The 24,517-nt window shown below is 38.2% G+C and overlaps 2 protein-coding genes and 11 non-coding genes across 15 annotated transcripts; 10 read left to right on the forward strand and 3 right to left on the reverse strand.

The window, feature by feature from the left end:
• Positions 1-1,080: 1,080 nt before the first annotated feature.
• Positions 1,081-10,386, reverse strand: LOC105830235. 2 transcript variants are annotated; one of them, XM_012669441.3, is made up of 4 exons: positions 7,625-10,386; positions 6,858-7,206; positions 5,535-5,667; positions 1,081-1,434 (listed from the first exon to the last, which is right to left on the reverse strand). In XM_012669441.3, exons 2-4 carry the CDS (start codon positions 7,054-7,056, stop codon positions 1,263-1,265), a joined length of 504 nt encoding a protein of 167 aa, XP_012524895.1. In that variant the 5' UTR covers positions 7,057-7,206; positions 7,625-10,386; the 3' UTR covers positions 1,081-1,262. The 2 variants fall into 2 exon arrangements, with proteins under 2 accessions (XP_012524895.1, XP_036148949.1); XM_036293056.1 differs by having other exon boundaries at positions 7,465-10,386.
• A 184-nt stretch (positions 10,387-10,570) lies between these two features.
• On the reverse strand, positions 10,571-13,066 carry LOC105830234. Of its 2 annotated transcripts, none has more exons than XM_036293052.1 (9): positions 12,568-13,066; positions 12,391-12,480; positions 12,080-12,142; positions 11,928-11,993; positions 11,749-11,790; positions 11,599-11,670; positions 11,406-11,521; positions 10,961-11,151; positions 10,571-10,836 (listed from the first exon to the last, which is right to left on the reverse strand). In XM_036293052.1, the coding sequence occupies exons 1-9, from the start codon at positions 12,649-12,651 to the stop codon at positions 10,640-10,642; spliced, it is 921 nt and encodes a 306-aa protein (XP_036148945.1). In that variant the 5' UTR covers positions 12,652-13,066; the 3' UTR covers positions 10,571-10,639. The 2 variants fall into 2 exon arrangements, with proteins under 2 accessions (XP_036148945.1, XP_012524894.2); XM_012669440.2 differs by having other exon boundaries at positions 10,750-10,836; positions 11,406-11,510; positions 12,568-13,063.
• Positions 13,067-18,879: 5,813 nt separating this feature from the next.
• Positions 18,880-18,951, forward strand: Trnaq-uug. The gene has a single exon. It is a non-coding gene; the product is annotated as a tRNA-Gln (tRNA).
• A 75-nt stretch (positions 18,952-19,026) lies between these two features.
• On the forward strand, positions 19,027-19,098 carry Trnaq-uug. Its single transcript has one exon. It is a non-coding gene; the product is annotated as a tRNA-Gln (tRNA).
• An 80-nt stretch (positions 19,099-19,178) lies between these two features.
• Trnaq-uug lies at positions 19,179-19,250 on the forward strand. Its single transcript has one exon. It is a non-coding gene; the product is annotated as a tRNA-Gln (tRNA).
• A 76-nt stretch (positions 19,251-19,326) lies between these two features.
• On the forward strand, positions 19,327-19,398 carry Trnaq-uug. Its single transcript has one exon. It is a non-coding gene; the product is annotated as a tRNA-Gln (tRNA).
• A 79-nt stretch (positions 19,399-19,477) lies between these two features.
• On the forward strand, positions 19,478-19,549 carry Trnaq-uug. Its single transcript has one exon. It is a non-coding gene; the product is annotated as a tRNA-Gln (tRNA).
• Positions 19,550-19,628: 79 nt separating this feature from the next.
• Positions 19,629-19,700, forward strand: Trnaq-cug. Its single transcript has one exon. It is a non-coding gene; the product is annotated as a tRNA-Gln (tRNA).
• An 80-nt stretch (positions 19,701-19,780) lies between these two features.
• Positions 19,781-19,852, forward strand: Trnaq-uug. Its single transcript has one exon. It is a non-coding gene; the product is annotated as a tRNA-Gln (tRNA).
• An 80-nt stretch (positions 19,853-19,932) lies between these two features.
• Positions 19,933-20,004, forward strand: Trnaq-uug. Its single transcript has one exon. It is a non-coding gene; the product is annotated as a tRNA-Gln (tRNA).
• An 80-nt stretch (positions 20,005-20,084) lies between these two features.
• On the forward strand, positions 20,085-20,156 carry Trnaq-cug. The gene has a single exon. It is a non-coding gene; the product is annotated as a tRNA-Gln (tRNA).
• Positions 20,157-20,668: 512 nt separating this feature from the next.
• On the forward strand, positions 20,669-20,740 carry Trnaq-cug. Its single transcript has one exon. It is a non-coding gene; the product is annotated as a tRNA-Gln (tRNA).
• Positions 20,741-21,106: 366 nt separating this feature from the next.
• On the reverse strand, positions 21,107-21,200 carry Trnay-gua. The gene is made up of 2 exons: positions 21,164-21,200; positions 21,107-21,142 (listed from the first exon to the last, which is right to left on the reverse strand). It is a non-coding gene; the product is annotated as a tRNA-Tyr (tRNA).
• Positions 21,201-24,517: the final 3,317 nt, after the last annotated feature.

Raw genomic sequence — 24,517 nt, forward strand, 5'->3', positions numbered from 1 at the left:
TGTATTAAAACAGGAAAAAGAATAGGGCATAGAGCGAAGATCGGGAATTCTGATAATTTGGCAGAGCGTCACCATGCGACTTCCTACGGAAATGCACGATTTCGAGATCGCATTGATATAGTGATTTTATGGCAATGTTCGGAGCAATATTTTGCGACAAAAAAAGATGTCCGGTGTATTCTCTAGTTGCAAATTCTTTTGCCATTTCTGATTGGAATGAAATACTATTTGCAGTATATCATTGTACCAAGTAACGAAATTAGGAAATTATATAGGATATTTTGTAGCATGTAGACACTTCAGAAATAAATTCAAGATATAAAAATAAAACAAAGCGTTTGAATAAGACTGAAAAAGAGTTCGTTATTTAAGCCGAATTGGTCTATAATGTATAAGAATCTTTATTGTGTCACTTTCTTGAATTTATTTCTGAAATTATGTCGTTAAAAAACATCCTTAAACGTGTTAAAAGATTTTTATATAAAATATAAAATAAAATATGAAATAATAAATTATATAAAAATATGGGAATATATGTATTTTAGAACTAAAAAAAAGAATATTCAGTATTTGCAAGTTGCAATATATTTCCTTTTTGTTATTTCTTATTAAAACACAATAATATATACAGTATAACAATACAAATTTATAAAAATAAGCAGGTATATGTACGCGTTTCGAGATATAAGATTTTTTAAATATAAAATCCGAAAATAAATTTTATCAAAAGTGGGTACGTATAAATGAAATATAAGTACAGTATAAGCATATGTGTAGTATAAAGTGTATAACAAATAAATAAATAATTATATTGAGTATACAAATGTGCAAACATATGTCAAGACTTAAACATCATTATTTAAACACAAAAAGAAAATAATTACATCAACTGTAAAGTTTGGTACATTAATTTTCTGGAATTGAACATCAATATTAACTTGTGTTTTTTAGTAATTTTAATTGATAATTGATAATCTCAATAATCTCAACAATCTATCATTTTAATTTACAAGCTAGCCTTATTAAAACTTTTATTTTACGATTTAATTGCAAACGCAAAACATTGTTTTTTTTTTCTCAGTAGTTATCACGAAAGTTTGCGCATTACTTGCATGTTGCACCTTCAAAAACATGATTCATCATTTCGCGAACGGGATTTCTATGATGTTAATGGTCCTTCGAGCGCCAGCGAAATAAAAAGTATCCACAGTATCACAGGTTTATTAATCGTCGATTCCGACAATTGCGATGGTCACGGTTCGTCAGTGCAGGCGAACTTTCTTCATCATGTTCAGAACGCTGATACCCGGCAATGGGCACGCCGGGTAAAAGTTATGACAGCCCTGACCTTCTATACCGGAAATCAGTTGACCCATGTGAGCCGCGAAGTGATACCTTGACGGTACTTCCGCCATCGTACTCAAGCTTGTATCCCTGAAAGTAATAAAAAGGCTTTTATCAGCATTAACAACTTCCTATCGCAAAACACAATTCGTTAACTTCGCGTTGATATGATAACCGGTCCATTCGTCGTAAAATCGATTTTTTACATATCGTTAATAAGTGTACATAAAATAAATAAACTTTAGATTCGTATCAAGATGTTTTTATATATTTAATATAAATATTGCTGTGATATACAGTGTAAACTAAAAAAAAAAAAAGGCGCTTTAAATGTCGTGGCCATCGTAAAAATGTCTTTCAAGGCTTACAAAGTGCTGCAAAGCTGAGTTGAATGTCGAAACATTCGACCATGTTAAACTGGTTACTGGCATGATGTATAAGAACCAGCACAAGGCAACTCGCCTTTTACTTTCGATATCGACACCAACTGGTAAACGTGTCCGTGCAAAATCCGGTTACACCCAGCAAAAAGCAGGACGTATAATCGAATCCTTTCTCTCTTCCAATATACCAGCATTTGCATTTCCAGTAGAGTTCCAGAAAAACAAAAATTTTGTCGTCTCTTTTAAAACCATAAAGCCATAAATTTGAAATCTCTCACGATAATATTCCACTTTAAACAAATATGTAATACTTCGATTTCTCTCGTTCTCTTCTTTTAGTTGAAAGAATAATTTAGAAATGCTTGTAGAAAGCGTCATTGAAAGTAAACTATTATCGCGTTATCATAAGTAAACTATTGCCGCCGAATACGAGCGGCAAGGCAAATCACTTTCCTTCAGAGAGAATTTTCTATTAAAATTTACCCTCAAAATCTGATAATTGTGGGATAACGTGTGACCTCGAGGAATTTTACTATACTTTTAGTAAATTTTACTAAAAAGTATCGTAATATTCCTCGAGGTCACACGTTATCCCACAATTATCAGATTTTGAGGGTAAATTTTAAGAGAAAATTCTCTCCGTGTTTGTTTATTTTTTTTTTCCACGAGACTTCTCATCATTTGCTTTGCAAATCTATTCCTTTGGATTTCCGTGGGAACGTAAAATCGACGTCGATTGCCGACGATCTTTCTTCTTTAAAAATAGCCTGGATCCCGTCAAAAGCGAATACCACGCTGAACTCTTCGTGAGATCGTTCGACCTGTCGGAAGAGTAAAGGCGCAGCAGTTTCGTCACGCATGACTCCCGCGGAAGACGTCTTCCTCCTTCGGGAAAGAGAGCGCGGGAGAGAGCTTCCCCCCTTTACGATTTCGCATCCTGGGCTTCGAAGGGGCGCTAGGATATATAACGAATAAACGCAAAACGGCTTTTTAGCCTCTCCATCTTGATCGGTTTAACCCGGAGCGATCCGCGCCGATAAAAATCGAGGCCCCGGAATGCGTCAGAATGGACTGGCGTTTACGCAGGCATAAAAGTAAATATAAAGCTCGGATCCTTCCGGGACATTAAACCGCGGCGCAACGGATCGTTCCTAGGGCGATTCTCTCTCGCCCGGGGATGCCCACTTTCGCACCGAGGGAATGAAGACGCGCGAAAGATAATGCGCGGCTCCTGCATTTACCCCTACCCACTAACTTTTAATTATACCTAAAGTTATATTTGGAAACTTTCCGAGAAATTTTAATGCCAGAGCTAATATTTTTCACAATCATCCTTTCTCCCCCCCCCCCCCCGCGTAACTTCTATTTTACAGGCGCTTCTGCCTCCCGTTTATAATAAAGACTCGGCGGAATTTTTATCTTATCGCAATTACACGTGTAACTCTTAACGAGTGTGCAATGTTGTGTAATGAAATGTCCTGTATTTAAACGAAAAAAATGTACTATACGTATATCGAGACAATGCCGTCGTTTTGGTTCATTATACTTTCTAATGGAACTCGCTTTTCTGCGTCAATTCATTTTACTGTTCGTCGACGTCGTTTTCGTTTAACACACGGACGGATGTGAACGACCGTAATAAATATAAGACTTTTATTTGTGCTCGTTGCTTTAAGGATAAACTACTCAAAATTTACCGATTTTTACTATTCATTGTACAAACTCTCTTTTACGTTATTTATCGCTATATTGTGATGGTCACTTCATTTATTTACTTATTCCGAATCATCGTTCTAAACAAAAATCGTCAATAAAAAATGCTAATAAAACGCGCAAAGAAGTTTCTAGTCATTAACATAAGGAACGAAAAGCTAAGAAGATGCTAATGGGACTATCTTGTAGAAAAACAAACCAAAAATTGTCTGTCAATAGAAATGTGCATATTAATTTGTTTGTTTCTTGCAGCGTGTAAGGGGCAACGAAGCAGAAAGTACACGGAATTTTATACTTTATTCGCGAATAAATATTCATGCGAGAGATTTACGTTCGTTTGAAAACAAGAACGGAAAAAAACGAAAACAAGACTTTACACTCGTGACGAGCGTGAAATGATTCACGAGCGTCTCCTTCACGGCACGAGTTAATCGCCGACGTCAGAAATAATAGCATTGCTTTCTATCGGCTAGCGTCGTTTGCCGATCGCGAAGAAATGTTTGCGGGTTAAGCCGCGCGTAGTTCCGAGAAGTCCGAGTATATACGAGTGCGAAGTGCCGCGTTATACCGCGGAGAAAGTACCACGGATTGGATAACCCGTGAAAAGGAAAGTGCTCGTCCGATAGTTACGGTATGGTGCGGCAAGAGGTATGCACGTTTTCGTACCAAGACTTACATAAGAGACAGCGACTTTCGCGGAGCGGCGAGAGGCACTTTCCAAAATGCGATGCTACGCAATTCTTTTTAATTCTCAACGCGATCCACGGTTGATGATTCTTCAAAATTCCTAATAAACACCGGCGACAAGTATTCTGGACGATGATTGAGAGCAACGTACTATATAATGATAAAGTAACAATACGCACTTTTTCAAATGTAAACAATTTCGCCGAGAAAACTTAATTTCTCCGAGAATTAATTGTAAAATGATGTATTTAGAAAGACGTTTGTTTTGATCTTCGAAATATGCCGCAGACTAGATCACCGGGCGTGTTAATTTGTTGAGAACGCTTCCTGCTTCTCCTACGTTTGATACGGTCACATTCTAAATTTAACGAATACGTGTTTGCACGCACGATAGGATTGGCCACTCACGAATGTATAATTAATACATTCATGTTGGAAACTTCCATTCATCGTGGTTCGCGACGATACATTCCACACTGTGCAAATATGGGGATTTAAAAGCGTTCCGCGCACGGTCTGTGCAGGTACCGCATTTTCCGATTTTCCCCGCAGAATCCGTTTTAACGTAACCGTTGCTTTTAATCAGAACGTAAAACGGCACGAATTCGCGGTATAATTCTTTGCATTATCCGCATAACGCGGCGGAATACGTGTGCGCGCGCGCGCGCGAGAGAGCCGGGACCTAGCTGCATTTTACCTCCGATCGTAAACGAAAATTGCGAAATACGCGCGGCGTGCACGCCGCATGCAATTGTCCTGGCGTCCAATTTTCCCGGGCGAGCAAGCGTTTCTCATTGGACGTTTTCTGCGGTCGCCTACGCCTACGCCGTCGTTTGCCGAAACGTCCTGTATAATTGTGATACACGCGTGATGTATTATTATTAGCTTTGCTGAGTGTAAATTGCATAACTGCTCTCGACGCGCCTTGTTTGCCGATAACGGACAGATCAGCATGCGGTTCCCGATAAGAAACGTTCCGCATTCGATAAGAGCGTTGAGAAAAAAAATCACGTTCCTCGCGTAATTTTTCCCTTGCCAATGTCTACATATCCTTTCGCAATCTTTGCAGATAACACTCTTCAAGGTCGACGTACTCTAAGCCATTCAGTTGTAATGCCGATCGAAAGTTGTGAAAGTAAGAACGCCGAGTGCAAGAGCCTCAAATGATGAAAGTAGATTCTCTTGCTGCATCCAATAAATTGATCAGCATACCAATTACCACTGACCGTCGATCATTCCAGATTCTTCCCCCAAGTAAACTTTGATAATAATTTACTGTCTACTATGCAGTGACAAGTTGACTATTTATTATTTAATACAAACTAAGCCACTTTCTCTTCTAAATGAGAATCCAGATGGAAAAAGAGGAAATAGATGTATGTAGGATATGTAAAAGTAGTTGCGTACCTTATAAGATTCAATAGAGATCGCTCCATTTCACTTAGTTGATCTTGGTGAACGGACTTGGTGAGTTCGCATATTAACTTCGGCAAGCAAGCAGTTTTGATCGTCGCCAACATTTTCGCACGACGTAGGGCAACTGCACAAAAATCGGAGTCATACTGTCAATTATACCGTGGCACATGCAATATCATTCTGAGTGATGGGACGATTAATGGATCACAAATATTATTCCGAATGACCACGCGTATTCGTATCAACGACCGGTTTTGTTTAATCGCACGATAACGTGACAAATTACGAGCGCGGGTTGGAAATTTCTAAAGATCTGGGACGTGACAATAAGACACTTTTACTTTCTAAAACAAAAATCTTCTCGTTACGCCCTAAATCTGTAGAAACTTTATTCGAATACAAGTGAATTAGTACAGCTATTATATTTTTCTGACATTGTGCGGAGAGGCAATGTAATATTAAAATTTACAGTCAGAAAATATTTGAATAATTAGATCATAACTTCTTTATATCTTTGTGTATTAAAACACGTTTTAATACACATAGACATTTTACTTCTATTTTAATATCAAAAACATTTTATTATACAAATCGGGAACTATATTTTGATATTTATCGATAAATTACATGTATTAAAATGCAATCGTAAAATATCATAATAATTATAATCATTAATTAAATAATAAATCGTTAAAAAATATTTATACAGTACATTATTTGCTAATTATATTATTAATCTATAAATATTGAATAATATGCTACACGCGCGCGTATATTTTACATACACGCAATCGCAGTTGAAATCCATTTACTGTTACTCTACTTTCCAATAGCATTTTCTCGAGAACTAGTTATACTCGCAGTGAGATTTCAATAAGCCATGAGACATAATATTTTGAGCGGTGGGGATTCCGATAATGTTGTCAAATAATCAAAACGGACGAGCGCGCGCGATTAATTAGTCAATTCGCAGAGTAGCAATTAACTCCACGCGAACTAACAAGCGTAACTCGATGAATAATGGTATGACGACACACACGTGCGTGTAGGCTTCGCATGCGAATATATTTTTGTGCAATGGCGCGACTGTAGGGAGAAAATGCTAAGCAGTTTGTACGCAAGGGTATCTTACACAAACTATATATTACAGCTCGAATCGGATATCGTCGTGATCGTCACCGGTAAAGCACACGCAATTTCACATTGTAAAGAGAAGATTGTATTCTTTGATATTATTCTTCAATTTCGTAATGCATTTGTGAAAGAGTTTTACTACGTTATATTGTATTACTATATGTTTATTCCTTTTCTTACCGTTATTCTTATCGACGTCTTTTTTCGAGACAACTGGTATCTTATCGTGTGGCCCTTTAAGTTCGGGTTCTTTTATAGCATCGGTTATATTCCTTTCCGTCGTGTTACCAAAAATCGAGGCGATTAACGCGCTGTAATCACCGGCGAAAACCAAAAACATGCCCAAAAATATCACCAAGCGCACCGTACTGGTGTCCATGTCGATTTTCTTTTTCGATATGGCGTAGGAGAGGTATAGACTAGAGATAACCCGCTAATTTCTTGTCAATCTCCTGGTAGTTTTATCAGGTACAAGCCTGATAAAGTAATAAAGGTACGGTATAAGCCCACAAAGGTGGTGGAATTACGTCTGAAAAAAGTACGAATATCGAGCGAATTTGATTAATTGAGAAATAAATTTGAGTATAATGCGTGGATAAAAAAATTTGGCTTTTATTTTCTACGTTAAAGCAATATATAGCATATAAAAGTGTATACAAAATGAAAGCGATTATATCGGAATCCAGTTGATTATTCTAGATTATTTGCTTATTCGTCGTTTGTATCGTTAGAGAACATGATATCCATCATAACTGTGAAATTATGTTTCTAATGTAAATGTACAAACATCGATTCGCGGCGATGACTCCGCCGCTTTCAACGATCAGGTATTATTACGCAAACGTGCAGCCGATCGCGCTCCGCGACTCCAGGAGCGGTAAGTTCGCCTTAACCTGAATTCTCAAAGATACGTAATTGCTTATACGCACGATCGTCCAAACAAATACCTGTCCCTGGATTTGTAATTGATGGAATCAGCCAGACGATCGACGCCGTGAACTGGCGCTCTCTCCCTCTCCCTCTCTCTCTCTTGAAAGAGAAGAAAAGACTCTTACTTTCCGTTAACTTCCGCTTTCTTCAAGATTCACCGTAGCAATAAAGCTAAATCCTCTTACGATGTCCGTCTTACTTTCATCCAAAGCGACAAAGCTCATTCTCGAGAGCCGTGGCCGCTTCGAGCCCGACGACGACTCCTTTGTATCGTCGAATGCACTTCTAGCGCACGGGAGAGTTTCGCGGAAACGACCGGCGGAATTGTAACGGGATTTCTCCTTCTACTCCCTTCTTGTCCCGGGAAATAGGACGCAAACGACGCGAGACCTCTCTCTCAGCGAGCTGTAACGCAGACGTCGGGCGGGAGTGGCGCCGGAACTCACTTCCGAAGTGGCTCGCATTTGCGGATGACGTCGCCGATTATAATACGAGCGCGCGGCGGGGTATTCCCCGTATCTCGCAAGCGCGCACGATGCGATTTAGCCCGTTAAATCGCGCGCCGACGTGCGCGAAATTTCGGAAAGCAATTAACCGAGGAGCGGTTGATCAATCCCCCGAACGTTCGACGTCGAAAATCACGCGCGCGCGCGCGCGCTCCAACTCGCTCGCTAAATCAAATCACGCGTAAATCGAAATCCGTGGATCGTAACTCAGTATCGCGCGCTGGCACTGCGATTGTGTATGTTACGTGGCTGCAACAAATTTCTCTGTCTCTCCATTACGTACGATTAAACGTTTCAGCGTGAAAAAAAATATCCGAATGAAACGCCGGACACTGAATATCACTATCATCAGAAGGTGTCTAGCGAGGCGCGCTTACAATAACATTCCGTGAAAACCGGGAGAACGTCCGGAACAAAGCACAGTATTTTCAAACATGCCACTACGCGTTGTTACCAAACTGCGAGCACTGAAACGCGCACTGAAGTGACAGTTTACCGTCTCCAACGAGGAGAGAAATACGGGCCAGCGCTACCGTGGTCCGTCGAAGTCGCGGAATGACTGTGAATGACTCGAAACCACGGCGGCGAACCTAACGAGTCGTCAGTGAAAGTTGGCCGCCGATCGCTCGCAAGTCCACGGAGTTTCGATGGCTTGCAGTTCTACCGCTCGTACGAGGCGGATCGCATGGGAAAACGCGCTAGTTTAATACTGACGATAATTATGTTCTTTCGTCTCTATATGTAAGAAGTATATTGCTTTGTAACATATTGCTCTTTAAAGTTGGCAAAATCACGATATGTATGAAAAACGTAATATCCTGTGTTGTGTTAAGTGAGAAAGATACGTCGAAGAATCGAGTTGAAATTACTTACTAAATATTTAAAAGAAAAAATTTAATATTTTGATAAAAAAGTAAACCTACAATGAACCAACAAATACAATGTACATTAGTGTTAATTGGTGAAAGTTACTTTTTCATGAATTTTACAAGCAAAAAATAATTCTTTTTCCACTATTGAATTCTGAATTCTACATAAACGTGTATATGATATCCGTACTATATGTTTCGAAAATAATATTGTGTGAAAATAAGAAGAACTCAATTGAACCGTGGCAATCGGAGCAGAAAGATGGTAACGTCAGTGAATAATTAATAGGTGGAGCGGATTGTTACTTCAAAAGATTGGTACATATAGCAATAACTTTCCCATTGCGTGCTGATTTTAACATGCATATACTAGTTAAATATTTTCGTTCTCGAATGAAAGTATACATCCTGATAAACCTAATAGTAGCTTAGTAAATAGACAAGATAATTCAAGGGTTACTCTGTAGCTTTTTCTGTATTCTAAATGCTTTCAAATTTTGTAATTTTTTCGTATTTTGAAATATTAATATATTATTATTGCAAAAAAAATTATGCAAATTATAATTATCTTATCTTTTTTAGATTTAAATATATAATTTATATATACGTCAACTGTATTAAAAAACCATAATTTGCACTATACGAGGTATAGTAACATATAAAATACAAGGTATAATAATTCATCGATTAGTTTTTTCATTTTGAAAATATAATAACATAAAAGTGAATAAAAAACACAAGAATAGCTGAAATTAAAATCTGTATATCTTTTAGATTTATTAATAAATAACAATACGTAAAATCCAATTAAAAATAATGGTGACATATGTACAATTCGACCATCTATTTGAATATACATACCTTAATTGTTGTTTCTGAAATATATTCTCTCGTTCTTATCGATAAATCTGTACGTCTATACATTTGCTACGAAATAAAAAACATTATGTAGCAAAGTGTACATAAATATTCGTTTCGATCAAAATTTACTAAGAATGTTATTTTTAAATCAGATTATTAAATTAGTTTTTAAATTAGTTTTTTAATGTGAATGCAAATGCAGCCCATATTAACCATTTCGTGGTTAATATTAATGTATTCAATTTATGTAACGGATTATAAGTTATATAAGAGATTGATGAAACAGAATACACTTTAACAAAAAAAAAAAAATCAAGCACGCTTTTATTCCCTCATATTGGAATTTTATTTCTCGTGTGCGTACTTAATTTTACCTCTATTGTACCCAATGTAAATAACATCAACTGCCATAAGAAACGTCAATGACGTATTATCACTCAATAAAAAATGTTCATAATGAGCCAACACATTAGTCTAATGCAGAAGCAATGCAAATTTTTTGTTTTATACTTAGTCTCTTAACTGAAATTTGAATTAGAGAGGAGCAGAAAGAAAATTAAAAAATAAGTAATAAGATTACATATTTAGTATATGTTTATTACAAGTTTGTGTACACAATTTTTATAATCATAATGTAAATTTTTTTATAGATATGTACAATATCACAAAAATAAATATTAAAATGTTAAAGTTGGATATAATTAGTAATATATTAATGATGTTTTAAAAATAAAAGGTATCAAAAATTATAGAATTAATCTTTGATAAATCATTAAAATTTTCGAATATTCTATCTTTATGGATGTTCGTTGAGAAAGATAGTAGTCAATCCTAATAGTGATTTTGTGAAAGGTGTGACATTTTTTAAGGAATCTATGTGAATTTTACGTATATTATAACATGAAGTTCGTTGTAAGCGTGTTTTGGGCCACTTGAGACGTCTTTTTCGATCACCATCGTGATAATTGCATTGTGAAAAAATTTTATTGACTGCTATAAAATAGAGATTGCGAAATTAACTTGATTTAAAAGTATGTTTCAAAATATTTTATATATAATTATCTAAATATTAAACACTATTATGGTATAATTTATATATTATACCAAAACATCTTACAGTTTTGATTAATAGATTCGGAGGAATTTTCTGCAGAAGCATTGTTATTTGAATCCGATTTTTGGCGATGGAGTCGCGGCTGCTGCCGCAGACGACGTTCTGCGCTCCCCAGGCGGTCTACTGACAAAGATCCCGTACTTCCGAGGCGGAGGTTCCGGTGGTACGGACGGTGGAAATGACGGTTCGAGAATCTTAAAATTATATTACATAATATTTTAAGCAAGATATACATAATTATTATTTTTTTAAGGTTTAACTAAATTAAATAGTTACGAATAAATTTTGACAAAGTATATGAACAAATATTTTTATATGTATCTGAAAAATTGAGTAAAAAGATTAATTCATAATTGTATCGGTAAACCTTAATATTCTTTGATAATATGTATCTGTAAAAGATTTAGAATATCTTGTTAAATGTTTTTTTTTTTTGTACTTAAATTACCTTAAATTTCTCGAACGGGTTCGTGGCTCCTTCGAATTCTTTTGGATATTCACCCTCGACAGCTCGATTGGTTGAGCATGTAAATAATTTGTCTGGGTGTTTGTTCTAAAAACCATCTACGATTTAATAACAATTACTGAAACTAGAGTGAAAATTATTAACTGCAGGTTAGGCATCGAAAGACGATCATTACTTTTTCGATGGCTTTTTCCAATCCAGTGATTTTATTGGATGTCGTAATTAATTCTGTACTAAGTCTATGCATCTAAATAATAAAACAATTATTACAATCAGCATTACATCAGCATTAAAAAGTTGATAATTCACCAACTCTAAAACTTACTTCGTCTTCTAATTGTTTTGTAGTCACTTTTTGCGCATCTGTCTATAATTTAAATACTTTGAATTGCATATATTTAATAATATATATAATAAATTACTATAAAAGTAAAAAGTAAAAATAATAATGCATATAATAAATTACTATAAAAGTAAAAAGTGCGAAACCATTGAAACACTAACCGTTTTTACGATTACTTCTTCGAATTCCGTTTTTTTAGTTTTTAACAAAACCAATCTGTCTAATTTCTAAAAAGAGTTCTTGATAAAAAGATTCATAAATATTACAGTATTCATTATAGCATTATACATATAAATGTCAAAATTAAACTCACGGTTTTATTCTCGGCAACAATCATTGACATCTCTCGATTTGATTTTTCAATTCGTTTTATTATCTGGAAAACAATTGTATAAAAAAATAGATTAAAATTAATTTGAGGTTTAAAAAATCAGGTATAACGTTATTCTTTAATTATAGGTATGGACAAAAAATTTATATAAATTAATTTTTAATTAATTACGCACACAAACATTTTATATTTTTACATTTATATCTTTAATATATGTAATTAATTAACATTAATCTATATATTAATTATGTACATATTGTTTATGATTTTATCTTATTATACGGATTACTTACATTATGAGCATACCATAACGCTATGTAGAACAAAATATACATCAAAATGCAGACATAAAAGTTATCCAAAACGTACGCTCGTATAAAGGACTGTGTGAATATAAACAACAGATAGAAATAACATAAGTAATTATCATGGCAAAATTATTTTGCTTTAACGCTGATTAAAGGGGTTACCTGACGATCGTAAATATCAATAAACTTCAAAATCGAATGAGATCTTGACATTTGAGAGAAATAGCATGGCCTCTGCGAGAACATTCTCGAGAGCGCAATCCATTAGCAAAGTAAAGAGTTACGAAAATCAGAGAAACACGAGCACACCAACAAACATAGAAGTCACGTATTTCTGCGATAAGACGTGAAACGAGAATTTCCGGATGATTTGACAGCATCGTGTGAATGTGTCTCATTTATATCTTTCTCGTCGAGTACTCATGAATAGCCGAATGTCGCGGAAAGCCGTGCCGAACTTCGTGGAACAAAACGATCTTCATCAAAAGTCTCTTGTCTATAAATACCGGCACTTTTTAATAAGAATCGCGAAAACTCTTAGTTTATTCAACAATTATACACTTAAAGTTTTTATTCTTAAAACTCCGTGTTTTAAATCTCGGATGATTGGATGGTTTACGTTTAAGGGCTCTCAAACTGCGATATTTTATGCATTGGTATCGTAGCTTCTGAAAAGCTTCCTTATCGGAATATTATCTCCCCCGCGTGAATTCGTATAATAACACCTCGTGGGATCGCGATAATGTAATCTCTTTCATATAAACATAATTAAGGCGCGAAGGCGCGTGTTGAAGCAGGTGACTTCATATAGCGATGGCTGCGCTTATCGATTGCACAGGTTGCGACACGAGTGGTACGAATAATTCCCCCGATAAGAGAAAGCGTAATTTCGATAAGTGATAGGAAGCGCGACAGCGCAGAGAAACGCACAGGGGGTCATAATTACCCTTATCATTATAATCCGCTATTATTATAAGTGTTACATTCTCGAACTGTCCTTAATGCTTACCGTACTTAAATACGTTACAACAACTTGAAATGCAATCTGTAATCTTTCCTATTTTTTACACAACACATATCCCTCATAATCCCTAGTTGCGGGAGCTTTAATTATTGTGCGAGTAGTTCCGCTGTAAACGGCCAGCTTTGTAATTTTACGAACTAAAATTTCAAACGTCAGCACCGTCGTCATCATTAAATTCGTCTTGCTATTCCGCGGCCTCAACTCGGCAAGGGTCCGCAAGATAATAGCATAGGCATTAAATTCAACTTTACGCTATGCAGGCACTTTCGTCACGCAGCTGGTATCAACAACTAAAGTGTACATTTAACTGAAACTTAAATAGAGTCGCGAGTAACTGTCTAGTAACTATCGAAAAGCGGCGAGAATCAAAGTCGAATGGGGGGTGAGGGGAGGGGGGAATCTAAACTGTTAAATAAACACTTGTTGAAAGTCGCGTTCGTCGCGTTCGAGTGCACCGTCCTCTATCCTGCTCTCCGCGCTCAAAGCAAATTATGAACTAATCCACGAGGGATCGTTTGCTTTTTACGTCAAGCACCGAGTCGGCTCCATCGGCGTCCTTCGATTAAATACACAAGGATTATCACATGAAAGGCATATAGGCAGCTCGCTATGCAGCGACAAACCGCACACACACACACACACACACGCGCGCGCGTCACCGTGACGTACGCCCGAATATGTACACAGCCGGTGATACGCTCGAGCATCGGCAGGCTCTAGCTGGGGCGAGACTGAGCCACTTGTCGTTTCCCATGACGCCTCGCGGGCAGGGTTGACTAACTAAATACCGAAGTTAGACGAGCCCCGAGGCCAGGGTTAAACGGAGCTTAAAAAGCTCCGAGTGGGGCGGGAGGGGGATGGTGAATAATATCTGTACGACGCGCGACAGACACCGAATCAACTGCGAAAACACTTGAGATCACTTAGAGGAATCTCTCCGCGAGATGTGTTCACGTCCCGTCGAAATGCGCGACGTCCACAGCCTGGCTCTCACCGATCCATCACCCTCCCGGGGGGTTGTTTATGTAAAACAGTAGCCGATAAACGCGGCGACCCTCGAGGTAGGAAGCGCGATGGAACCACTTGACGCGTCAAAAACGTCAGTTACACATCGGGGGCGGTGCTGCCGCGCAGGGTGCAGTTGGATGGTAGCTTCGGGGATGCTTTTGTCGGAGAGAGAAGGCGGGATTGAGAAGCGACCTGAGGTATCCAGAATAGAAATTGAGAGCCCGCCGCGAAAGGGTCGCTATGATGCGAGGGGGGGGGGGGGATTGAGAGAGTTTGTTCGGGAATTTAAATGGTTAAATAAACATTCTATTCTGAAATGCGAAATAATTATTTCGCACGACGACTCGTGTACATTAATTTTCTACATCGCTATTATTCGAGCAATGTCGTTTTTAACTTAACACGTTTATAATCAAAGTAAAGGTTAGTCGCGATTCGCAAGGATAATATTCATTTATCTTCTTTTCCCAACATCCCTCAAATCAACCCAAGCTTCACCGCGTCGGAGGACGAGCTCCATACGAAGGACGAAGCGACCGCGATCGCCCTTCACGAGCGAGTTATCGTGCGATCGGCGTAAGCGCTAAAGATAAAGGTGAACGGAGGCACGGGGGAGGAAAATTGGTCGGCCACCTAGAGCAGGATATCGCCGGAGGATCCGTCGATCCTGGCGGGAGGAGCTCGCCTTCCCTTGTGTGCGAGCTACCACGGCGGAGACATGCCGTTTCAGGGCGACAGCATTGGGACATAATCGATTTGCCGTGAGCTCATCCGTAATTCGCTCCCCGCAGTCAACGCGACGAGAAAGTCTCGGCGGCAAAGGCGCCACCCGAGCGAGAAATTACTCATCGTTCTGATTGAGGTTAATTAATTAGATAATTAAGTCCGTCCCCGCCCGCGCGACCGGCGCCGAGGGGATGAAACGCGGGCAGGGTACACGATACGGGGGCGAGCGGCGAACGCGAGCGAGGCGAACGTCTCTCGCTTCTGTCCCCCAGGAGAAAAGGCGGTCGACGCCGATCCTCGTTATAAAAATGCTCCCTTGTTATTACCGGAACCGATCCCGCGTTCGCTTCTCTTATCTCATTAACCGTCTCTTCTTGAATGCTTCGCTTGCGTTCCGCTGCGAATAAAGTCGCTAGTTCCTGTTTCGCGAAGAGAAATTTTCCGTCCACTTGAACGTTTCTCACTCGACGTGGAAATCGTCAAAAGTAAGCGATATTCGATCGCAGCATCAGTTAAATAAGACGCGACGGAAAGCAGACGAGAGGCAAAATTGAGGTACACGACGAAATAGAATCGGTACCGTTACACGACGTAAATGCGTTATCGTGAAAAGTCTACGAAAATTCTATTTACAGAACGCCTCTACGGAAACGTGATAAAAATTTTACAATAATTCCACGTAAAGCGAGCTTAACTCCGGGTCGCATCCATCCGTGCAATTTTCTGTTCTTTCGCTTACCGAGATAAAACCGCTGGCGAAGTAAGCCAGCTTACATCCCATCGTACACACACAGGACATCAGAGTCTGCGGGGGTGGGGGGGGGGAAGGGAGGAGTTTAAAGCGAATCTCTGAAAACCCCACGCGTTCGATAAATTTTCATGTCACCTTTATCTGACGGTATTTCACGAGCAACGCTATCCAGGGGTTGGCTCGACCGTGTATGAAAGAACTCTTTACACGTGACACTTAACGAGAATCTCATAATATCTCGCGGGGATGCGCAGCTCTCTCTCTTTCTCACTCCCATTCTCTGTCTCTCCCCTTCTCGCTCCTGACACCCTGAAAATCCCTTTGAAGATCTATCCATTGACGCTCGCGGTTTAATATTCCGTCACGGATATTAATGCTCTCCTAGCAACGACTCCTCGTAAATCAGCAAAGCCCCCATGCTGATGCACTTTTCGCTACCGTTTCCCGGTATCTCTTCCCACCCGATCTCGCCCGACGGTGGTTTTAGCTGTGCTTTCACCGGCACCGCAGCCTCCCCCTCGCCTCCTCCGTGAAATCTGCGGGAGGACAGTCGCGTTGATTGAGGATAATGCGAGATACCAATTTCTCATTCGAGTGAAGAATTCATTAGTGAAAAAGAGAAAACGTAGCGACGACAAAGCATCTTTTAAGCTGTGGCCTTTTACACAACGAAATGCATTTTCTGTCACTGAGCACTCGTGTGCTTTGATGTCGTTCCGCATGCGAGATAACAGCGTGTGTTATGTGTGTATGCGAAGGAGGGAAGGGGATTCTCGAGTTATCTTCAAATAATGTTTCAGATTTAAAAAAAAAAAATCATATTTGTTATCCATTTCCGAAAGTGTATTACCGCTCGAATTTATTAACGGTTCGTGCGCCGAAAGATATTTCGCCTCAGCTTTCTTCGATTTTGCGCGCCTTGTAAAGAGAGAAGGATGTTCCCTTCGAGTCCTGTCGTTCTACCGAGCGTGAAATAAGTGTACACACAAAGTCCTCCCGCGCCAGTGCGAGGGGGCGCGAGGCTTTCCACGGCGGCCGCGACGATAAAGCGAATTTGCACAAGGGTAAGAAGAACCGAGGGAAGTAACTCACGGAAACACGATTCCCGTGTTCTTTCCTTCAATCGCGAATGGGGGGATTAAAAAAAAGAATCCCTTACACACGAACCGTTATAAAACCATAAAGATGTAATCGTAGATCAGGATAATACGGAGTCCTGCTACTTCTAGAGAATTATTACGTGCAGGACTCGCTGAGCAAACATGACGAGAGAGAGTAAAAGTTGCTTGCGATACAAAATGAAAGATAAATAAATCGGGCATTCCGCTTGTACTACGTTGGTTGAAGAAAGTAGGTAGAATCAAATCCCTTCCTAACTTAAAAAATAAATAAAGTATTATTTTATAAAAGACTATTTATTTCAAGAGTTAACCTCTATAACATCATAACACTTTAGCATTTCAAATGATTAGCGCAGTCTGTACAATTCAACTTATGTTATTAATTAAAATTTAAAAGATAATTAAATTTTTTAATAATAAAACGAAAATATACAATTTCATATAATTTAATAAAATATTTTAACATATTTTATTGTAAATATTAAACGCTAAATAAAATTGATAGCGTGATCTCATCACATCGTCAATAGTTAAAGCTCCGGAAACTAAAAAAAAAAACTAACAGCGGATGCGCATGATTTAAAAGTTGTATCGTACGAACGTTCTGAATCATCCTCGAAATCGAATCTAAAAGTGATTTCACAATAGCACTTGCTCGCTCGGCTATCATCCGGCGCGACGTCGCCGCACCTACCATGGATCCACTGTGCGTAACAGCGCGCCGTGGTTATGGTATCCCCGAGTGTCCCGCACGCAAGTGTCACGAGTATCCTGTCAGTCAAGGATCAGCGAACCGTAAGGAGAAGTATTGTACGGAAAGTATAACAGAAATGGAATCTCGGGGGTGTTGCCGAATTCCGGTTCGCGCGCGCGCGAGCGGAGAGGGTGGATCGGCCGTCGTTGTTCTCGTGTACACGCTGTGTACACGCGCGCGTGGATCGTATGGGGTGGCCCTGATTGGACGTCACTCGAGAACATGTCAAATCGAAGAATATGCTGTGACTTGAAATTAATTTGAGTGGTTTCCGCAAGACCGTCGGCCAAAGGACTGCACGCGTGCGTTCCTGATTAATTGTTTTCGTCCGGTCACGAACTATGAAACCCTCGCGGAAAATTTTACCACTCCTAATGGTGTATAAGGGACATGAATCTCAGTTGTAGTAAAGAGATAATCATGTTAATACAAATAAGATAATTTGCTATTTTTTTCAATTTTTCATCTGTGTTTTTATTTAAAAAATTTACTTGCCTTATATACTAGATAGACATCACGTACACGCGCTATTTAGTATTTTATTTTTTATTTTTTTAAAATTGCAATGATAATTGTATAGATAACCATTTATATAAATTATTATTTGCTAACGCTCCGCGATGAGAGCCTTTCATAAAGTTAACGCATCAAAGAATCAATTAATGTCACGATGTAGCGGTAACAACATTTCGATAGACTATCGATTTTATGATTTTTTTTTTTACGAATGGATATTTATATTCTATCCTAAAAGTGATGTTTTAAACATCTACGATTTAGTAGCAGTAAATCTGACGAAGATTGGGAAGGGTTCCCAATATAATCTTCTAGTTGAACTTGACTCAAATTTAAATTGGCGCAGAATTTTTATATCACATTATATTTACAATACTTTTATAAACGATAAAAGATATATTAATTAATGATAAAAACGAAATAAATAAGAGGTTCCATAATGTAATAGATATTGAATCAGCTTTTGATTTTAAATCCGAGTTCAAATCTCGATAGAATCTTTATTTGCACGAAAATATTACAAAAATGCAAATAAATGTACGATTTTATAATATACAAACGAGCAATAAACAGAGGTTCCATGGTGTAATGGTTAGCACTCTGGACTTTGAATCCAGCGATCCGAGTTCAAATCTCGGTGGAACCTTTATTTTGCACAAAAATATTACAAAAATGCTAATTAATGTACAATTCTGTAATATGCAAATGAGCATTAAACAGAGGTTCCGTGGTGTAATGGTTAGCACTCTGGACTTTGAATCCAGCGATCCGAGTTCAAATCTCGGCGGAACCTTAATTTTTTTAATGAAATTATTATTTCGCAAAAGTTAATAAATGTATGACTTTATAACATATAAACGAGTAATAAATAGAGGTTCCATGGTGTAATGGTCAGCACTCTGGACTTTGAATCCAGCGATCCGAGTTCAAATCTCGGTGGAACCTTTATTTTTGCACAAAAATATTACAAAAATGCAAATAAATGTACAATTCTGCAATATGCAAATGAGCATTAAACAGAGGTTCCGTGGTGTAATGGTTAGCACTCTGGACTTTGAATCCAGCGATCCGAGTTCAAGTCTCGGTGGAACCTTATTTTTTGCAAGAAATTATTATTTCGCAAAAGTTAGTAAATGTATGACTTTATAACATATAAACGAGCAATAAATAGAGGTTTCATGGTGTAATGGTCAGTACTCTGGACTTTGAATCCAGCGATCCGAGTTCAAATCTCGGTGAAACCTTATTTTTTGCAAGAAATTATTATTTCACAAAAGTTAATAAATGTATGATTTTACAATGTTCAAACGAGCAATAAAAAGAGGTTCCATGGTGTAATGGTTAGCACTCTGGACTCTGAATCCAGCGATCCGAGTTCAAATCTCGGTGGAACCTTATTTTTTGCATAAAATTATTATTACAAAAATGCTTATAAAGTAATGATATTTGTAATATGCAAATGATCATTAAATAGAGGTTCCGTGGTGTAATGGTCAGCACTCTGGACTTTGAATCCAGCGATCCGAGTTCAAGTCTCGGCGGAACCTTATTTTTTACATGAAATTATTATTACAAAAGTGCCAATAAAGTAACAATGTTTGTAATATACAAATGAATATTTAACAGAGGTTCCATGGTGTAATGGTCAGCACTCTGGACTTTGAATCCAGCGATCCGAGTTCAAATCTCGGTGGAACCTTATTTTTTACACGAAATTATTATTTCAAAAATGCCAATAAAGTAACAATATTTGTAATATGCAAATGAATGTTTAACAGAGGTTCCATGGTGTAATGGTTAGCACTCTGGACTCTGAATCCAGCGATCCGAGTTCAAATCTCGGTGGAACCTTATTTTTTGCATATAATTATTTTTACAAAAATATTAATGTAAAATTTTACAAAATATGAATGAGCAGAAAACAAAGCTTCCATGCTGTTACAGTTAGCATTTTGGATCCACCGATCGGAATTCAAATGTCAATATCTTAGAACCCTTTATTTTTTGCATAAAATTATTATAAAAATATTATTAAAAATTTACAGTTTTACAAATAAACAATACATAGAAATAGCATGGAACAATGATCAGAATTCTAGTTGTGGACTACATATACAAGTTCAAATTTCGGTAGAATTTTTATTTTTACATTATTATGAATAAACAATATATAAAATAGTATAACATATTTAATGATATATCTAACAATTATTTTGGATTTTAAATCCTACAATTTAAATTATAATTTTAATAAAAAATTTGAATTTTAGAATTTTGTATATTAGATTGATGAGCCTTTCATTAAAACTTCCGAACAGGAAGAGTTTAGCATGGAAACAGTAACAAAAGCACGTACAACAAAAGGTTCCATGGTGTAATGGTTAGCACTCTGGACTCTGAATCCAGCGATCCGAGTTCAAATCTCGGTGGAACCTTATTTTTTCAATAAATATTTCTGTGTATTGAAAGTATATATCAATAAATTTGTAAATTATATTTTTGTAGTAAGTTATTATTTTATTAGAAATTTAACCAGAAACAAATTTAATTTAGCTTTCTAAGAACTTTAAAATTAGAGTAACAATATTAATTATATTTTAATTTAGTTAAATAATTTGTTTTAATTTTGTTCAAATTAATGTTAATAGAGACTTTCATGTTTACATCCACATACTAATATAGCCTACAGGAATATTATCTTATTTATTATATTTCTATTAATACTTAAGTTTAAAAAACCATATGGAATTTGTATTAATAAGTAAAAAAAAACTTAGAAAAAAAATCTGAACAAAAAAAATTCCTTCGAGCCGGATTCGAACCAGCGACCTATGGATGTCCGTATCAGATCTTGCCAACTACAGTCCACCGCTCTACCAACTGAGCTATCGAAGGCTTGAGGACGTACGTGCTTAAATCGTCATTTCACCAGTCATTACATTTATTTTATATATTACACGAAGTATATGACATCGTAAATATATATTGTTAATTATTTAAATGCAAAATAATTATGACTAAACAATGTAGGAACAATTTTTTTAGTAAAAAAAGTTTAATATTTTTAGTTTTATGATATAATACGTCGTATAAAATTTATTATTTAGGTATATCGCGTGTAAATAACAAAAAATGACGATAGTATGTATTAATAAACTTTATCTAATTATTATTTTTTAATTAATTTCAAAATTTTAATAGTTAAAAATTGTATTACTTTTAATATTTGGTTCATAGCGTGAAACATTTCGACAACAGAAAAATGCTGTATAAGCAGTCTGATGTTTATTGTATCTTATCGATCACTTGCTTATCGAACAGTATAAGTAAAGAGACAGAGAGAAAAAAAGGAAAAAAGAAACAGATAAATGGTAACTCAAACATTCGCAGATAATACTTCTTCTAAAGTTTGATACTTGATCTGACATTGCATATTGCGATATCACTTATTTACAATGCAATTTTGGTCTTGAGACAGCCAGAGAGAGAATCGTGTTTCAAGGCAAAATACAGTCTAAAACTTTTATTTTCGGAAAGCAGCATTTCAGGCTCGTATCAATGTAAACATTTTCGAGAGACCCATTATTACTTTTTGAGATAAAAAAGATAAAAGTGATACTCTTATACGTTTTTAAAAAAAACGAAAACAAATATATACTATATGTTGTCACAAAACCGGGACGATTAAATTTTGGAGCTCCTTCTGAACTCTTCCTTCAACAAAGTAAATATTTTCAGGTATTCCTGCCTCATCGTTTGGGAAGCATTGGCCACCAAAGGATCTTATACATCTCATCGTGCATACCAATCACCATCAAAGCATCGTAGACGCCCGTGGTTCATGGCCCGATACAGTTTACATAAAACTATAAAATTATGGCCGTAGACGAAGGAGACGTCCCCAGGAGGAAAACGAAGACCCCGTAGGAGGAGGGCCATCGTAAAACCGATGAGGTATTTTTACATGAAGTCATTAAACTCGGTTTACTGCGAAACAAAGTGCCTCACCGCCCGCGCCCTCCCACCGCGTCGCTTAATTACTCCTCATCGCCGAATTAAGGTCCTAGATCGCACTCTGGTTTAATGAGAGACGAATGTTTAATGAGGGATTCGTGGAGAGAAACGTGTTCCCGGTTCACGAGATAGTTTTCACGACGTCGGGAAAATCTCGAGTCGAGTCCTGCCCCCTTGTAGAAGGGTGCCAAGAATTATGTAAACCGTTTTGCGCTGCTTCCTCGCAAGAACAGCAGATTTCTCCGTGTCTTCCCATTTTCACAAACGCCATTTAAGGCTTGACCTCATTACGAAGCGATATTGGTTAACAATTCATAAAGGGTACGGTCTTTCAAATCGAGGGCACGCGATTTTTCATTCGGCGAGATCTCCCGAGTGTTCTTATTGCGAGTGCAAAATCTTGAAATATCGAATAAGTGCACTCCGGGCATTCTCAGATCCGGCAGCGAATGCAATACTCCAAGAAACTTGCGCGGAGGCTGACAAAATTTTCGACCTCCGTAAATTCCGAAGTAGCCTCTGAATTATTTAAGGGGAAACAAAGTTATTTAAGGAACGGCGACGGAAACGTTCTATCTTTTAAGGGTACGTATCTCCCTAACGTACGTATTCTCCGTTTCGCCGTGGGCAGCTTTATCGCCGTGCAATATCCCGTGCTTTAAAGTCCATCTTTAAACAATGATAGCAAGCGGGAGATGTGCCGGCTAAAAGCGGCGCCAGGATGGATCGTATAAGCCGCGTCTTTAAAGCGCCGCGTAGACAAACAATTTTTAGGAGCAGTTAAAGCCGGCGACATTGTACACGAGTTAAAGTGCCAGACGGCCATCGTGTACACGCGTGCACCTCCCGGTGATCATTCGATGCGAGGGAGGTACGCCATTTCCGATACGCGTCATCTCTCTTTGGAAGATTTTCCATTTTACGAAGCGGGGCACTTTTACGCGACGCGCGCTTTGGACGGCATAAAAAGAACTTCTCGTCTTATTTAAACATTTGGCCCCCTGTCCCCCCCCCCCGTCCCTCGTACCGCTCGAAGCCTAATAACGTTTTTACGACGTAAAATATTTCGAGGGTATGTCGCGAGATCGCGAAGGGGGTCGCGCCGCGCCACGTTCCGGTGGCTGTAATAAAACACCTTGTAATTGACGCGGCGCTCATAAATCTCAGATATCGAGGTTTTACGGGGAAAATTGGCTCAAGAAGCTGTCTGTCCCGTTGGATTTACGCGAGAGATTTCTACGGCGTCGGTATCATACGAGATAAGCGCCAATGCGATCGCTTTGGAAGCGATAATACCATTTATTTTCATTTGTGCCCCGGTAGTATTTTGATTTACTTACGGAACAGATTTCTCCCGCCCCGTTCCGAATTTCGTGCCCCCTCGAGGCTTCGCAAAGGGCACTCTCTCTCTCTCTCTCTCTCTCTCTGGAATTCCTGTTCCAGCGCGCATTCGACGCCCATCGCCCCGAGACAACGTGCAAGAATTAAGCTGAATGCGCGTTTCGTGTATAAACGAACGTATAAACGGCGAAGTTACTTTAAACTCTCCCCCCCTCGGATTTAAGGAGTTACGTCGCGGCCATAAGCTATAAAGATTCCCGTCATAACTCGAACGGTATCACATTTTATTTAATTGCCCCGCGGCTCACCCGCCCGCGGGCTCTTCCCCGCCGCTCGCGTGCATAATATTATTTATTGCCAAAGAAGCTGTTAAAGTTTAACGTCGCGGAGGCGCTCACTCTCGAAATTAAACGCGATAAAATGTTTGTTATCCAATCGGCTCGCTACTTAAACGTCCTCCCGGCCACCGTTTGCCGTCGCGTGCGCCGTCTTTCCCGCCTGGAATTTGTAGAGAGAAAGACCGGTAATCCGGAGCAAGGACGGCCCAGCGACGTATTATCTCGCGGATAAGAACGCAGGGAGTTCGGATAGCTTTACAGCCATTTAGCTGCGAAGACGGTTATAAGCGCTCTCCGAGGTACGTAGACGTACATTACGATTCAGATAATGGAATGTTTGAGAACGTTTGCATTAGCATATCGCAGTGTTACAACGAAATTTGAAACTATGAAGAACAGAGGATTCGAGATACACAGAGAATTGTAAATTTAATGGAGAGCAGCGGAAGCTCTTAATGTAATAAAAATTGAATCTGTTCCAAGCTCAATTGCTGCTTTTGCGGTGCATGGCGCATCAGA

This window comes from Monomorium pharaonis, chromosome 10 (genome assembly GCF_013373865.1).
Source record: "Monomorium pharaonis isolate MP-MQ-018 chromosome 10, ASM1337386v2, whole genome shotgun sequence".
In the NCBI taxonomy this organism is placed as follows: domain Eukaryota; kingdom Metazoa; phylum Arthropoda; class Insecta; order Hymenoptera; family Formicidae; genus Monomorium; species Monomorium pharaonis.